Source organism: Mustelus asterias, unplaced genomic scaffold, assembly GCF_964213995.1.
Source record: "Mustelus asterias unplaced genomic scaffold, sMusAst1.hap1.1 HAP1_SCAFFOLD_299, whole genome shotgun sequence".
Classification (NCBI taxonomy): Eukaryota; Metazoa; Chordata; class Chondrichthyes; order Carcharhiniformes; family Triakidae; genus Mustelus; species Mustelus asterias.
In genome coordinates, this window is record NW_027590264.1 from 60,001 (window position 1) to 76,152 (window position 16,152).

Consider the following 16,152-nt stretch of genomic DNA (forward strand, 5'->3'; position numbering starts at 1 on the left):
ACAATTTGGCGAAGCTTTGCCAATTCACTGAACTACTTATGTCCCTTCATCGTCCCCTTACATCCTCATCACCATTTATTTTCCAATCTATCGTTGTGTCATCAGCAAACTTAACATCCATTTCTGCTCTGTGACATATCACTGTGTAATCTAACAATTACTCCAGTTCCCCTGGATTACTGCTCTGTAACATATCACTGTGTAATCTAACAATTAATCCAGTTCCCCTGGATTACTGCTCTGTGACATATCACTGTGTAATCTCACAATTAATCCAGTTCCCCTGGATTACTGCTCTGTAACATATCACTGTGTAATCTAACAATTAATCCAGTTCCCCTGGATTACTGCTCTGTAACATATCACTGTGTAATCTAACAATTAATCCAGTTCCCCTGGATTACTGCTCTGTAACATATCACTGTGTAATCCAACAATTAATCCAGTTCCCCTGGATTACTGCTCTGTGACATATCACTGTGTAATCTAACAATTAATCCAGTTCCCCTGGTTTTTGATTGGATATAACTAAAACAGAAAGCAGGCACCTCGGTCTTTGGGCTCGAATCAAGCATCAAATCGAGTCCAAGATCAGGTGCGATGCTCTTTCATGTCAGCTTGGATTTTTTGCGAGGACCATGAATTAGATTCAATTTGAATTGGTTTTGGGGGCAATGAGGAGATGGATTCTGGCTTGGCCAGTCCGCTCTCTGCATTGGCTTTGCAACGCTAAGCAATTACTATTTTACAATCCGACAGACAGGAGCTCCCGAACACAATGCAAAGTGCGGGGTTGGATTGGTTTCCATCATAAATTCCGTAAGTGAGTCCTTATTCTGATCAACTCTTCAGAGTCCAATTTCTCCAGCTGGAGATGGAGAGGTTTGGCTGCCTGACCGGTGCTGTTGCTGTTGTTTGTTTCACGATTGTCTGCAAACATGAGTAAGACTCCCTGCGAGCGCAGTTCAATATCATAAAGCTGATATTGATCAGTGAGTTCCAGAATAAAACAAAGACAATCCTTGCAATGTCATAGTTGAAACTTGTAAAAAAAACTACTTCTTTTTCTGTCTCATCATTTGAGGACAATAAGTAAGTGACATAATTTCCATGACTCAGATCTGAAATACATGTTCAAACCCGAATCAATCATATCGGAGTGTGTTTAAACTTTAGGTTGAAATCACGGTTGGGAAATTACTTTAAATGTGTTTATTCCACAATTGCCTATCTGAAGTTCCCCCTCCCCACCCCGTCTCAACCGAGGCAGACCGAGGGCCGGGTAACTGCAGAATACCCTCGGCCTGAGTAACTGTGTGCCAACCTGAAAAATAACGGCACACAGTAAACTCTGACACATGTATATAGTTTTAAGAAATGAAATGTAACAAAATGTAATGTTTTTGTAAATAAGCACTGTATTGTACTGTAAAAATGATTCTTTTTTGCACTGTTTATGACCTTTGGATCTGTCATTTTGCAATGTTTTATTGGAGAGTTTTTTTTTGTGAATAAAGTATATTTTTGAAATAAAAAAAACATGTGTCGCAGTGGTGTTTTTAGCCCTGAAGCTGGAGACCTGGCTTCCAGTGAGCAGAAATAACCCAAGCTGAGATATAATCAGTGTGCTTGTGAGGAAAATCGCTATATTGTTGGGGCCAGGGGTGGGAATGAAGTCGCTGGTCTGATTATTGAAACAGAGAAACACTGGGTTGTGAATTGTGTCAGAAAACATTTGACAGACATTCAAAATGAGAATGAACATTGATGGCAACCTGTTCTCAGGGATTGTTTTAAATAGCACAATGATAACCTTGCGAAATGTATATGCCAATATAAGCTGTCCCTTAGGCAGCAAAATACTCTGATCAAATAGACCCTTTGATCAAAGAGACCTTGAAAAGGAGAGTGAAGATGGGGAAAGTGCTGCACAATAATTCACACAGGCAAGAAAATGTCATCAAAGGTTGAAGCGTGAGTTAAGGAACTGTAAATGTATTTTTAGTATAGTAGCAAGTTAAAAATTCAACTGTGGCTCAGCCGTTCGTGTTGAGTGTTGTGTTTTGTTTTGATATTTTGTTTATGACCCTGTGACTATCACTGTCGAGACAAAATAATTATTTCTGTTTATCAGTGTGGGAGCGCCCTCTGCTGATCACTAACCGGAACTCCCAGTCTGGGGTTTTTGTGCGGGGTTCGCTACATCTGTACCAGTGTGGGCTCCATGGCACAGAAATACACGGCGTTGTCGGACAGAACAGCTCTGGCGATATTTAAAGGAACAGTATTGTTTCCTTTGTGCAAAGCAGCCGAGAATCTATCTGAGAAATCCGGAGACTTATCGGTATTGCCCGAGCTATATATCTTCATCAAATATCTCAGAGCTTGCCCGGGATACTGGATGTACCAGAACATAGTTTCAGAAGTAGCTGTTGAGTATTTACAGTCCAGTGTTATGTTCTGTCCTTCCAGAACCGATAATTCAGATCGACCTTGAAACACTGAATCTTCAGCCTTTGCCCCTGTAACAAAACACAGAAGTTATTCAATATCTGGGAGGGAAGAGAGCCCATGGGACAGACACTGATCATTTAAACATTGACTCAAAAAAAGAAAATGCTCGAAATTTTCAGTAGATCTGACAACATCTGTGAGAGGCGAACAGAGATAATGTTTCAAGTCAGGATGACACTTTGTCAGAGTTTATTGACTCACCGGGCAGCAAGACCATTATTATCAGCAAACAAAGTAAGGAGCACATGGTGTCTGGTTTCGGGTTCGGCAGAAATGAAGCAGTATTTGAAATGTGTTGACATTTCTGTTCTAATATTCAAGCGGAAATTCACATCAGCGGGAACGTAATTTACTCAGAAATTATGGGGCGTTTCCCAGCGACAGGATTGGCCGCTTTCTCAGGATTGATGGTCGTCGGGCATCAATCAGCGTTCGCTCGACTAATAAGTTCTGAGTTTCTCTTTCTCCCTGTCTTTCGAGGGTTCTCTGGCTCTCTCTTCGTTTGGAGCCTGTCTATCTCGCTCTGTTATTCCGCCTCTGTTTGTCTCGCCCCCATTGCTCTGCTTCTGACCGTCTCTGTCTTCGCACTGGCTCTACATTCTTATCTTTCTCCCCTTCTCCCTAAAATTCAGAGTTCAGACAATCCGATTTCCCTCACTCTCCTATTTCAATGAATCCACTAAGTTACTCATTCTTTTGGTGCAACAAATGTAGAAAACGTTAATAACCAGAAGTTGCGAGGTAAATTATGATGGAAATATTTAAATGTAAATAACTAAAGAATATAGGAAATGAATGTGAATCCAGGGTCATATTTACATCTTGTGTTGTTATTTTAGGAAAGGCATCTTATCGGAATCTTGAGGGCTTCATATTGTTTAGAATGAGTTTTATAACCACTATTTATTGAATAAAGCGAATCGCCAGCAATTAAAATAACGATGTTATTATCTCTCATGTATACGTTCAACTGTGTTCAATTGCATTGGAATAGTAAAAGGATGAACAAGAATAATGCAACATAATCACCAGTAGTAACGACCTTCTGTAATTTGAGAATTCGATGATTTTGCAGGAAATGACCAGTTACCTCAGATTGCCGCCAGATGGCGGTGCCTCACCATGTTTGTGTGTTTACTGCAGCGGGTCCGGGAAGCTTTACTCGGCGGTTCTGCTGCTGGTCTGGTTTCCTCGGGCATCCAGAAGCTCTCGGAAATAACCCTGTCGGTATCATGTACTATGTTATATTATGTTGTGTTAAGGAATGAAGATGAACGAATGGAAAGACAGTGGGTGAATTCGAGGCCGAGGCCGTGATAGAAGTCAAGGCACAGATTAGGAGGGACAGATGGAGAAATCAGAGAAACCCTACAGTGCAGAAAGAGGCCATTCGGCCCATCGAGTCTGCACCGACCACAATCCCACCCAGGCTCTACCCCCATATCCCTACACATTTACCCACTAATCCCTCTAACCTACACATCTAAGGACACTGAGGGCAATTTTTAGCGTGGCCAATCAACCGAACCCGCACATCTTTGTTCTCTCTTTATGTTTTCGTCTGTACTGTCTCCATAAATCTGCAACTGCTCCCTTCACAGTTCCTTCACCGAACCTTCATCTATTTCCCTTCCTGTCTCCGTCTCTCCCTCATTTATCTTACTGTCTGTCCCTCTATTTATCTCCTTGCCTCGCGCACATTTCTCTCATTCCCTTTCCTCGTGTTTATATCCCTGTAACTCCATCTGTCCCTCCTAATCTGTGCCTTGACTTCTATCACGGTCTCGAATTCACCCACTGTCTTTCCATTCGTCTAGTTGGACCAATGAGCGGCACAGGCTTGGAGGGCCGAAGGGCCTGTTTCCTGTGCTGTACTGTTCTGTGTTCTTTGTTCTTTGTTTATCTTCATTCCTTAGCTTGAAGCTTTCTGTGTTGCTGCATTTATTCCCCTCACGGGATCAACATCTAAATCCACTGTTGTACAAATCGTGTATTGTTTTATTTACAATCGCAACCCCCTGAAATCTACCGCGGAGGACAAAGAATTCAGCGTCACCAGGTCACGCACAATGAGATTAGTGTTCTTGAGAAACCGTCACAATAAATAACATTCAATCTGAGCGTGTGAGGCCGATCAAATAAAACCGCAGACAGCTGAGGACTTTGGATCTGCATTCGATGGAGTTTAGAGAGATGAGGGGGGAATGTCATTGAAAAATACAGCAGACTGAAAATCCTGGACAGAGTGGATGTGGAGAAGATATTTCCATTAGTAGGAGAATCTAGCACACGGCACACAACCCCAGAATAGAGGGACGACACTAGAGAACCGATTTGACTTTAATTTCTCTTTCCCAGGTGACTGTTTGTGTGCCAGGCAACCATTTTATGTGTACCCATCTGTATATGGGTACACATAAGATGGGACTTAATAGACATTAAACCCCCACCCCATCAACATCCTGGGAGTTCACAGAAAACTGAACTGGACCCAGGAATATAAATACAGTGGCTTCCAGAGCTGATCAAAGGTTAGGAATCCTGTGGCGAGTAACTCACCTCCTGACTCCCCAAAGCCTGTCCACCATCTACAAGGTACAATTCAGGGGTGAGATGGAATACCCTCTACTTGCTTGGATGAGTGTAGCTGCAACCACACTCGAGAGGCTCGACAGAATGCAGGACAAATCAGCCCGCATGATTGCTACCCATTGCATGAACATTCATTCCTGCCACCACAGACGAACAGTGACAGCCGCGTGCACCATCTGCAGGATACACTGCAGCAACTCACCAAGGTTTTTTTTTTAGGCAGCACAATCCAAACACACGAGCACTGCCATCTAGGAGAAGAAGGGCAGCGGGCACATGGGAACACCACAACCTCGAGGTTCCCTTCCAAGTTATTCTACATCCCTACATGGAAATATATCGATGTTCCTTCACGGTCACTGGGTCAAATCACTAGAACTCCCTCACTAACAGCACAGTGTGTGGACCTGCACCTCAGGTACCACAAGAAGGCAGTTCACCACCACACAATACACCAATGTCAGCTGTGGGAATAGACTATCTTCGTGCTGCGAGGTGAGTCTCTGTGTCCCGGATTTATAACAATAGTCGTGTTGCTAAGTGAGTCTGTGTGGAGGTTATTCTACATCTCATTTGTTATGAACTTCAGCAGACTTTGATCCATTCTGCATTGAGTTATAGGAACGAATGCCGAGGAGTCGGTGTCCGTGGGCTCAGCTGAGTTAACAATTCTGGATGAACAGCCGGTAATTTTCTGCTATATTACCTCCACTTCTGAGCGCATCCTTCAGCTGATAGCTCGATACTCCTGGTATCTGCTTACTATATAATTCGCGGCCTGGGGTTTAATCTCGAGATTTACCAAAGTGCTTCTATGATGATTTGAACAAGGTCAAATTGTCTGGTAAATAGAATCGCCGCCTTCGTGAACTCGTGATCAAAACATCTTCATGGAGTTGTAAATACTCGCTGAGGTTTTTGTACAGGGTTTTCGCTGTAACCCAACACTGTGCCTCACTGCACAGTAATAGACCGCCCCGTCCTCCAAACTGAGGGCGCTTATATTGAGGGAGCCGCTCTGTGTGGACTTGTCAGCAGCCGCCAGATATCGTCCTAAAACTTTATTTTCCTTCACTACTAATGTTGTGGTAATAATCCATCTCAGTGGCTGTGCCGGTTTCTGCTGATACCATTGCATGTAGCTCATACCCTTGTCTGTATAGTTACAATCCAACTGCACCGAATCCCCGTCTGATGCTGTTATTGCCACCGGTGACTGAGTTACTGGATCTGCGCACAGTCCGCCTGTAAAGGTAGAGGAATTGAATATCAAGAGTTCATGTCAATTTATAGTTTGTGGAACCTCCCATCTACACCTCACATGGATATTTTTGATGGTTAATTAAATTGGCATCTTTGTGTATAAATATGTTTCCGTGGTTTGATGAACGTTGTCCGGTACTTACTGTGCAAGAGCGCCAGCAGAATGATCAGAAACATGTCCGAGTGGATTTATTCCAGTGAATGAGAATGGAGGAGTCAGAGAGTGAGGAAGGGAGCGGGAACCCAGGCTCTGCTCCGCTGATTGCAGTGTGTGAGTGAGTGTGGGTCAGTTTGTCTGTGTGGGTGTGAGTGTGGGGAGGGGAAGTGGAGTCTATTGTGACCTCAGCAGCCTACCATCCATACAGGCTCCAGTGATAATGTCACGTGAGATTGTAGCACCGCCCCCCCCCTCCCCCCGGCATCCCTCCCCACTCCAAAACCGGGCTCGAGATTGGCGCCCTCTGCTGACAAATGTTGTTTAATGCAAGTTCGCATTTGGCTGTTGAGTCGATTCAGGGTTTACTCCAACACACACCAAGGCGCAAATGCTGCCCAGGAATCCGAATGGGTGCTCTGTAGAAAGTCCTTGTTACGTTTCCTACTTACATCGTAAAATGATGCGGGCATCATTGCTGGAATTCTCTGTTCAAATCCCGGGTACACCGAAGTCCAGAGCATTCCAAGACTTTGGGAAAAGTGCGGTGCTAGGGGAGATATTTCCATGTAAGAGAGACGAGGATCCAAGGGCACAGCCTCAGAGTAAAGGGACGATTCTTTAAAGTAGAGATGAGGAGGAATTTCTTCAGCCAGTGGGTGGTGAATCGATGGAATTCATTGCCACAGAAGGGTGTGGAGGTCAGGTCATTGAGTAGATATGTTTTTGATTTGTAAGGGGATCAAAGTTTCCGGGAAAAGGCGGGAGAACGGGGATGAGAAACTTAGCAGCCACAATTGAATGGCGGAGAAGACTCGATGGGTCGAATGGTCTAATGCTATTCCTATATCTTATCGTCTTAAAGGCTTATGGTTATAAATCAGAATAATGCCAGGGATCAACAGATTAATTTGGTTTATTTTCCTTACAAACAAGAAGGTACAAAGGCGACTCCGCTGACATGTTGAGAATTTTCCCCTTTTCAGAGAGTAACATTTAATATTATAGATACATTGTAAAGTCACCGCTTCTCCTTCTGTCTTTACTGCTGAGATGATGTGGAGATGCCGGCGTTGTGAGACTTCTTACTTTAACCTGGTGTTGTGAGACTTCTTACTTTACTGCTGAGGACAGCGGCTGAGTGACAGAATCTCAGTGACCCATATCTGGGAAAAGGTTGTCTTTGGAGGAGGTGGACTCATAAGAAAATATTCACGTTCATTCAGTTTGGCGCTCGACATTCTTTGTGTAGTGTAGCGGGTAACATCTGTATTTTATACACGACAGCGCCCAGTTCCAAACAGTCGAGTTAGCAAAATACGAACGTGCTGCGTTTGTTCAACAATTTCGGGCTTTTACCAAGGATTTCTGAGCTGCTTTGGATACAAGCAAACCAGTTATATTTCGGTGAAAGCGCCGGTTGCGTAGGCTCATTGGTCTAGGGGCATGATTCTCGCTTTGGGCATTTGAGGTGAAACTGTGTGAGAGGTTGACTGGGACAGCCATCGTATTAGAGGGTTGGATGGAGCGAAATTTGTTGAGTGTATTCAGGAGGAACTTCTCATTCCCGACGAGAGGGGGCAAAACTTTACTTCCTCTTGGGAAATAATGTGTTGTTTCTGCATGATGTGGGAGCTGGTGGACCCCACTGTGGTTCCCAGTGAGCATGTCTGCAGTAAGTGTTGGTTGCTTGAGGTACTCCGGCTCAGGGTTGATGTGCTGGAGTCTGAGCTTCAGACACTGCGACATATCAGGGAGGGGGAGAGTTGCTTGGACGCTGTGTTTCAGGAGGCAGTCACACCCCTTAGACTAACTAATTCAGCCGGGGGTCAGGGACAAGAGGGTGTGGCTGCGAGTGAGGCAGGAATTGGGATCCAGAAGGTAGAGTTGCAAGAGCCTCAGTCCCTGAATCTGTACAACAGGTTTGAGATTCTTGCTCCCAGTGTGGAAGGGAACGGGGACTGCAAGGAGGATGAGCAAACTGCCCCCGGCACGTTGGTACAGGGAGCCGTTCAGGTGGAAGAAGAAAAAAGAAATGTAGTGGTAATTGGGGATAGTGTAGTTAGGGGCATTGACACTGTTCTTTGTGACCAGGATCGAGAATCCCGAAGGTTGTGTTGCCTGCCTGGTTCTCGGGTCCAGGATATCTCATCTGGGCTGCAGAGGAACTTGGAGTGGGAGGGTAAGAATCCAGTTGTAGTGGTCCAGGTAGGTGCCAACGACATAGGCAGAACAGGAACAGAGGTTCTGCAGAGGGAGTATGAAAAGCTAGGAGCCAAATTAAAAAGCAGAACCAACAAGGTGGTAATCTCTGGATTACTACCTGAGCCACAAGCAAATTGGCGCAGGGTCAATAAGATTAAGGAGGTAAATGGGTGGCTCAAAGATTGATGTGGGAGGAATGGGTTTGAATTCATGGGACATTGGCACCAGTATTGGGGAAGATGGGACCTGTTCAGATGGGACGGTCTTCGTCTGAATCGTGCTGGGACCAGAGTCCTGGCGAATCGTATAACCAAGGCCACATTCACTGGCATCGATTCTACTGGAATCGGAGATGAAGAATTGAAGCCGGAATAAATAAACCCCATCAGTGACCCCATGTTTCCGGTTACAAATCTCTTCCCACGTGTCTAACTAGGGAACCACTCGCCCTATCAGAACACTGAGTGAACCCAGCTCGGGGTGAATCCATTCACTTGCAGCCAGTTCACCAGCTGCCAACCCCACAGCACCCCCGCGGACACAGGGAAATGCAGTGAGAGCATCCCGAGACACGGCAGCAACATATACAGGGTGAGGTTTGGAAAGGGTGTCTTCAAATATCCAACTCCCCTTTTACAGAGCAGACAACAACGATGCTGCTACTCAGCATCTGGATTGTGCGGGGAACCTTCCTGACAGGTAATTATGGACCAAACGGATTTCATATTTACTTTAATTTTACAAACTTGTTTTTGAACTGAATCTTACGGATTCAGTCGGTCTGAACTGTTTCCGTTCGAACATGTTTTTCCGATCTGGGTCATGGAGATTCTGTTACCGAAAGCTTATGGTATTTGCTACCAAATAAACCTGTTGGACTTTAACCTGGTGTTGTGAGACTTCTTACTGTGCTTACCCCAGTCCAACGCCGGCATCTCCACATCACTGCTTCAGTTATACAGGGCGTTGCTGAGACTGCATCTTGAACACTCGGTGCAGCTTTGTCTCCTATTTAAGAAATGATACAAATGCATTGAAAGTGGTTCAGAGGAGGTTTAATAGATTGCTTCCCAATTTTTTCCGATTTTCCTTGCCTTCACCTCTGACAAAGAGTAATCCTGACTCAAAATGTTGCCTCCATTCTCTCTCTACAGATGCTGTCAGACTTGCTGAGATTGTCCAGCATTTTCTGTTTTTGTTTCAGATTCCAACAACAGCAGAATTTTGCCTTTATACCAATTCTTGTTGGATAAGGGAATCAAAAATATCGGGTGTAGAACGGGAATGTGGAAATCTACACAAATAGATCAGCCATGATGTAAATAAATGGGGGAGCAGACTCAAAGGGCCAAATGGCCGACTTCTGCTCCGATGTCGAATGTTGGTCACAAATTCCTGAGAATTGTGAACCAAGGCTAGAAGATTCGCCTTGCTTGTGTTAGTGGGAAAATGTCCAGGAGAACCATCACTGTGAAGGACAGTTCTGGGATTAAAGGTTGCCAGACTGGAAAAGGAAAACAATGGAAATAAACCCTTGGGGAGGAAAGAATCACTTTGGGCTGGTTTTTGGAGAAGGAGTGTCAACATTCCAAGGCAAAATAAAATATATCCATTGAGTGGATATTTAATGGTGTTAAGAGTAAAAGGGCAAAGTTTAATTTTACAGTTTCAGGGCTATGTTCCCTATAAAAAAGTGTTTAATCATTGTTGCCTCCAGTTTGTTGGAATAAACATCAGAAAACTTGAAGTTTTGTCATGTGATTCTTTAATTTGTTTACTGGGTTCAGAATTCATTTTTAAAAATTGTTGATCGTCAGAGATGCTAACAGTTCATTTAAAGCCACACGTTTCGACTTCCCATTTGAGCCTGTGGCACCTTTCTGTCTCTCCATTGCTCGTGTTAATGACAGCCAGGCGACGGAGCTGAGGGCTGAATTTAGCTGAGAATAATGGGGCCTGCGCCCCAGTTGGGAAACTGCCATGGGCGACGCACTAATAGAGAGACAGGAAGGTGCTGGAGGACTGACTGGGAAATGGGCCTCCAACCAATTATATCGGTCACTCAGAACTAAAGAGAAACCTGTCTCTTTAAATACAGATACAGGGAAGAGGCTGCAATGAAATCTGTCCCTTTTAACCTGCACAAAAGCAGGAGGCTGAGATTGCCAGGCTCCAGGAGGAGTCCATTCAGCCCATCATGTTCTGCTATCTCTTTGAAAGGACTCTCTGATTCATCCAACTGCTCTGTTCTTTCCCCACAGCCCTGCAAATTCTTTCCTTTCAAGTCTTTACCCTTTGGAACGATTCTATTGAATCTGCTTTCAGGCAGATCAGAACAACTCACTGCGTCAAAAAATAAAATAAAATCTCATCTCCCCCTCTGGCTCCTTTGTCAATTACCTTAGAGGGACTCACTTTCTGTTAAAGAGCCTGCCAACCCCTCTCACCCACTTTCCCGAAAGTGCATCAATCTCATCAGGAAAAGTCCAGAAAAATCAAATATTTTTACTGATAAAAGTTTATTAATGAAACAGAACATGATTAAAACAAACAGAAAAAGACTTGAGGATCAAAGACAACCAGAGTAAAAGGATGTTCACAATGTTCTGGACACAAATGGTTTCTCTCTATCTGTTCCCTGACCTCTTTGTGGTAAAGGCAGAATTCTCTGGACAGTAAATTTAAAAAGAAGTTTGTCGAATGAAAAAGGTTTACTGAACACAGTGGCACAGTGGTTACTGCTGCCTTACAGTGCTATTTTGCAATGTTTTATTGGAGAGTTTTTTTTTGTGAATAAAGTATATTTTTGAAAGAAAAAAAAACGTGTCGCAGTGGTGTTTTTAGCCCTATAGCTGGAGACCTGGCTTTCAGTGAGCAGAAATAACCCAAGCTGAGATATAATCAGTGTGCTTGTGAGGAAAATCGCTATATTGTTGGGGGCCAGGGGTGGGAATGAAGTCGCTGGTCTGATTATTGTAACAGAGAAACACTGGGTTGTGAATTGTGTCAGAAAACATTTGACAGACATTCAAAATGAGAATGAACATTGATGGCAACCTGTTCTCAGTGATTGTTTTAAATAGCACAATGACAACCTTGCGAAATGTATATGCCAATATAAACTGTCCCTTAGGCAGCAAAATACTCTGATCAAATAGACCCGTTGATCAAAGAGACCTTGAAAAGGAGAGTGAAGATGGGGAAAGTGCTGCACAATAATTCACACAGGCAAGAAAATGTCATCAAAGGTTGAAGCGTGAGTTAAGGAACTGTGAATGTATTTTTAGTATAGTTGCAAGTTAAAAATTCAACTGTGGCTCAGATGTTCGTGTTGAGTGTTGTGTTTTGTTTTGATATTTTGTTTGTGATCCTGTGCGGGAGCGCCCTCTGCTGATCACTAACCGGAACTCCCAGTCTGGGGTTTTTGTGCGGTGTTCGCTTCATCTGTCCCAGTGTGGGCTTCATGGCACAGAAATACACGGCGCTGTCGGACAGAACAGCTCTGGCGATATTTAAAGGAACAGTATTGTTTCCTTTGTGCAAAGCAGCCGAGAATCTATCTGAGAAATCCGGAGACTTATCGGTATTGCCCGAGCTATATATCTTCATCAAATATCTCAGAGCTTGCCCGGGATACTGGATGTACCAGAACACAGCTTGAAAAGCAGCTGTCGAGTATTTACAGTCCAGTGTTATGTTCTGTCCTTCCAGAACCGATAATTCAGATCGATCTTGAAACACTGAATCTTCAGCATTTGCCCCTGTAACAAAACACAGAAGTTATTCAGTATCTGGGAGGGAAGAGAGCCCATGGGACAGACACTGATCATTTAAACATTGACTCAAAAAAGAAAATGCTCGAAATTTTCAGTAGATCTGACAACATCTGTGAGAGGCGAACAGAGATAAAGTTTCAAGTCAGGATGACACTTTGTCAGAGTTTATTGACTCACCGGGCAGCAAGACCATTATTATCAGCAAACAAAGTAAGGAGCACATGGTGTCTGGTTTCGGGTTCGGCAGAAATGAAGCAGTATTTGAAATGTGTTGACATTTCTGTTCTGATATTCAAGCGGAAATTCACATCAGCGGGAACGTAATTTACTCAGAAATTATGGGGCGTTTCCCAGCGACAGGATTGGCCGCTTTCTCAGGATTGATGATCGTCGGGCATCAATCAGCGTTCGCTCGACTAATAAGTTCTGAGTTTCTCTTTCTCCCTGTCTTTCGAGGGTTCTCCGGCTCTCTCTGCGTTTGTGGCCTGTCGATCTCGCTCTGTTATTCCGCCTCTGTTTGTCTCGCCCCCATTGCTCTGTTTCTGACCGTCTCTGTCCCAATAAGTCCATCGGTATATCAGATATGTGTGAGCTGGAATCAAATTTACATCCTTTCTATGTGTGGAGATAACCTCATTAAGAGTTCGAATTGTATCAGTGTTGCTGTGGTTTCAAATTATGTAACACGAGCATGGTTTTACAGAAAGGCCTGGGATATTAAAAACAAATAAAAGAAATGACAAGGATTCAAGGGTGGCATGGACAAGTTGGGCCGAAGGGTCTGTTTCCATGCTGTAAACCTCTATGACTCTATGACTACCTCGATATCCGTTATTTCCCTGAATATCCACAAATCTATCAACTGCCTTCAAGAAATCAAACGACTGTACAATCATCGCTCTCTTTGACACATAGAGTGCATTAAAGCGAATGTATAATTTTTGACTGAGATGATTTTTGAGATATGACTCTGATGAGTTTTATTTCATGTTGCAATAACAGCACCAGTGTCTCCCATTCAGATTTGCTCGTAAACCAGAGAAACTACTATAAAGAGGGATTTTACATACACTGACAGACATTCAGCACAAAAAACGTGATCATTCGGTTTAACTGGTTTTAATGATATGATTTTGTTTATATTAACAGTTCACAATCCAGCTCAGAGATCGGATTCAGTGAGAGGAGGTGAGAATGCCTTTGCTGGTTTTTGTACGGACTAACTGCGTCTCTGTAACTGCGGTTCAGCGCACACTGTTACAGATACACGGCAGAGTCAGAGACATGGACCCCGGTCATATTTAATGAAGCTGTTATCTTGTCTCTGTCCAAATTAGCAGAAAGCTGGTCCGAAAAATCGGGAGACTTATCCCCCTTCCCCTTGCCGTAACCTTTCAATAAATATCTCGGAGCTTCTCCGGGATACAGGATGTACCAGAATAGAGTTTGGTCAGCGTATTTTGCTTTGTAACTGCAGTTCAAAATTACCGTCTCTCCTTCCTGAACCGTTAATTCAGGCGGCTCCTTGGAAACTGAACTTTGGCCATTGGTTCCTGTAACAACATATCGAATGTGTGAGAAATCTGAGTGAAAATAACCCATGAAACACACACTGAGGATCTGAGCTCAGACTCACCGGGCAGCATGACCATTATTATCAGTAGAACACGCAGGGAACACATGGATCCTGATTGGACACTGTTTAAAATATGTTGTTGCTTCTAGTCTTATATCACGGAGTAAACTCAGATCAGAGGCAGCTTCAACAATAGGCAAATTGGGGGCTTTTCTCAGTGTTGCAATTGGCTGACGTCAGCTGTGGACCAAACACTGCTCGTGGAGGACTAAACACAGCTGGCTCCCTCCAAACACATTCCACCCCGGGCTGTGTGTGTTTTTCTCACTCTCTTTCTCTCTCCATGAAAGGTGAATAATATTATCAGTTATACTGTCGCTTTCTCGGTTAACCCTCTTTCGTTCGAACTCAATGTCCCCCTTTTTTAGATAGATCTTTCTCTCTAAATAAAGTTAAAAGTGAAATAAATAATTTACACTCATTTACTCTGCGGGTATTAATGAGTGCATCCACTGCATGAACATAATAGTAGTTACTGCTTTATTTATACCGGGGATAAGTCATCACCCAAGTCCACATTGACTTGCGTTTCCACTGGGATCACTCTTATACTGGGAAAGTACTGATTCAATCAGTCATTATTTCTGTCCAGAAACTTCAAAATGTGACAACTCTCAGTGTGCCTTTGATATTAGATCACATTTAACAGGTGTCCCCTGACAGATAGGCATCTGATACAGAAAGATTAAAAGTACTGATTTATTAAATTATTCACTCCGAAACTCGATATTAAAGCCATGTTATCTTTGCTCTGACCTCGGCCTCAAAATCTTTCAGCAAAATCAGAAATCTTGTATTTTTATGATGCAATGAGGGGAAATAGATGTTCCTGTTTTGACACCGTGGACATATCATCAACTCGTTCAGTCCACAACAGAATTTAATGGCTTTGTTGATGCAGACTAACAAAGTTAATCACCATCTGAATCATGTCTAATAGGATTGTGTGCTTAAAAAGGCAGACACAAGTGAAACTGTAACTGAACTGGAGGAAATGACGCACATTGCGCTGAACCATTATTTAAACATCGTTCTTCAGAGTAAAGAAATCGGGAAAACCACTCAGACAGTTGAGGAAATCGAGAATCAGTGCGGATCTACTGGACTTTCCTACAGCTGAACGGGATTTAGACGCCTGAGTGTTTCACACACAGAATGAAGAGGGATCAAGTATATCTAACAAATCATTCTTAAATCTATTCCCTTTAAAGATATTTGATTTTGTTTAAAAGCTGATTGTGGTCAATCTCAGTGAAGCACCGTGACATGGGTATTACCCAGTGACTCGATTCCTTTTGTTGGTCAGTCATGTTTGCAACTCAATGTTGTCTATCTCGGAGATATTTCATTCAGAATGAGGAGATATGCGATTAATAAAAATATATTAATATTAAACATGGAACAGTGAACAAATATTGGGTAGAACTGGTTGAAATTATTCGAAGGAAGATGAGAATGATGCATTAATAATTGAGCAGAAATCATTGCTCCCTTAGATATTTGCCGGACCACCGTTTATAAATGTTGAAGTTCAAGATGAGTTGAAAAATCAGGTTGAAAGAAACGGTTTTTGTCTTGTATTAAGTGACATGGGCTCTCAGTCTAACCATTAGAGCCTGCAGCAACACAGTGGAGTTGAACATTGTGGTCAGGCCAATTGGCGGTGCTGTACTGTCAGTTGTTTCTGTAGTGTAGTGGTTATCACGTTCGCCTCACACGCGAAAGGTCCCCGGTTCGAAACCGGGCAGAAACATTTATTGAAATTATTCATTTCGTATGCGGGAAGTTTTGCATGGTTTCAGTTGCTGAACATTATCCGAATCTCGATGTTGCAGCCATGTTATCTTTGCTCTGAACTCGGCCACAAATGCTCTCAGCAAAATCAGAAATGCTGTATTTTAAGACGCAATGAGGAAATAAATGTTTGTACTTTGACACCGTGCGCATATTAGCAACTTGTTCAGTTCATAACAGAATATAATGGATTTATAAATGCAGACTAACATAGTTAA

At 43.2% G+C, this 16,152-nt stretch overlaps 1 non-coding gene and 1 gene segment (V, D, J or C); one reads left to right on the plus strand and one right to left on the minus strand.

The window, feature by feature from the left end:
- Positions 1–13,761: 13,761 nt before the first annotated feature.
- On the minus strand, positions 13,762–14,156 carry LOC144486213 (T cell receptor alpha variable 9-1-like). The segment is given in 2 exon segments: positions 13,762–14,057; positions 14,141–14,156. Coding segments are annotated over 2 exon segments (312 nt in total).
- Positions 14,157–15,820: 1,664 nt separating this feature from the next.
- On the plus strand, positions 15,821–15,893 carry trnav-cac (transfer RNA valine (anticodon CAC)). The gene has a single exon. It is a non-coding gene; the product is annotated as a tRNA-Val (tRNA).
- The last annotated feature ends 259 nt before the right edge of the window (positions 15,894–16,152 follow it).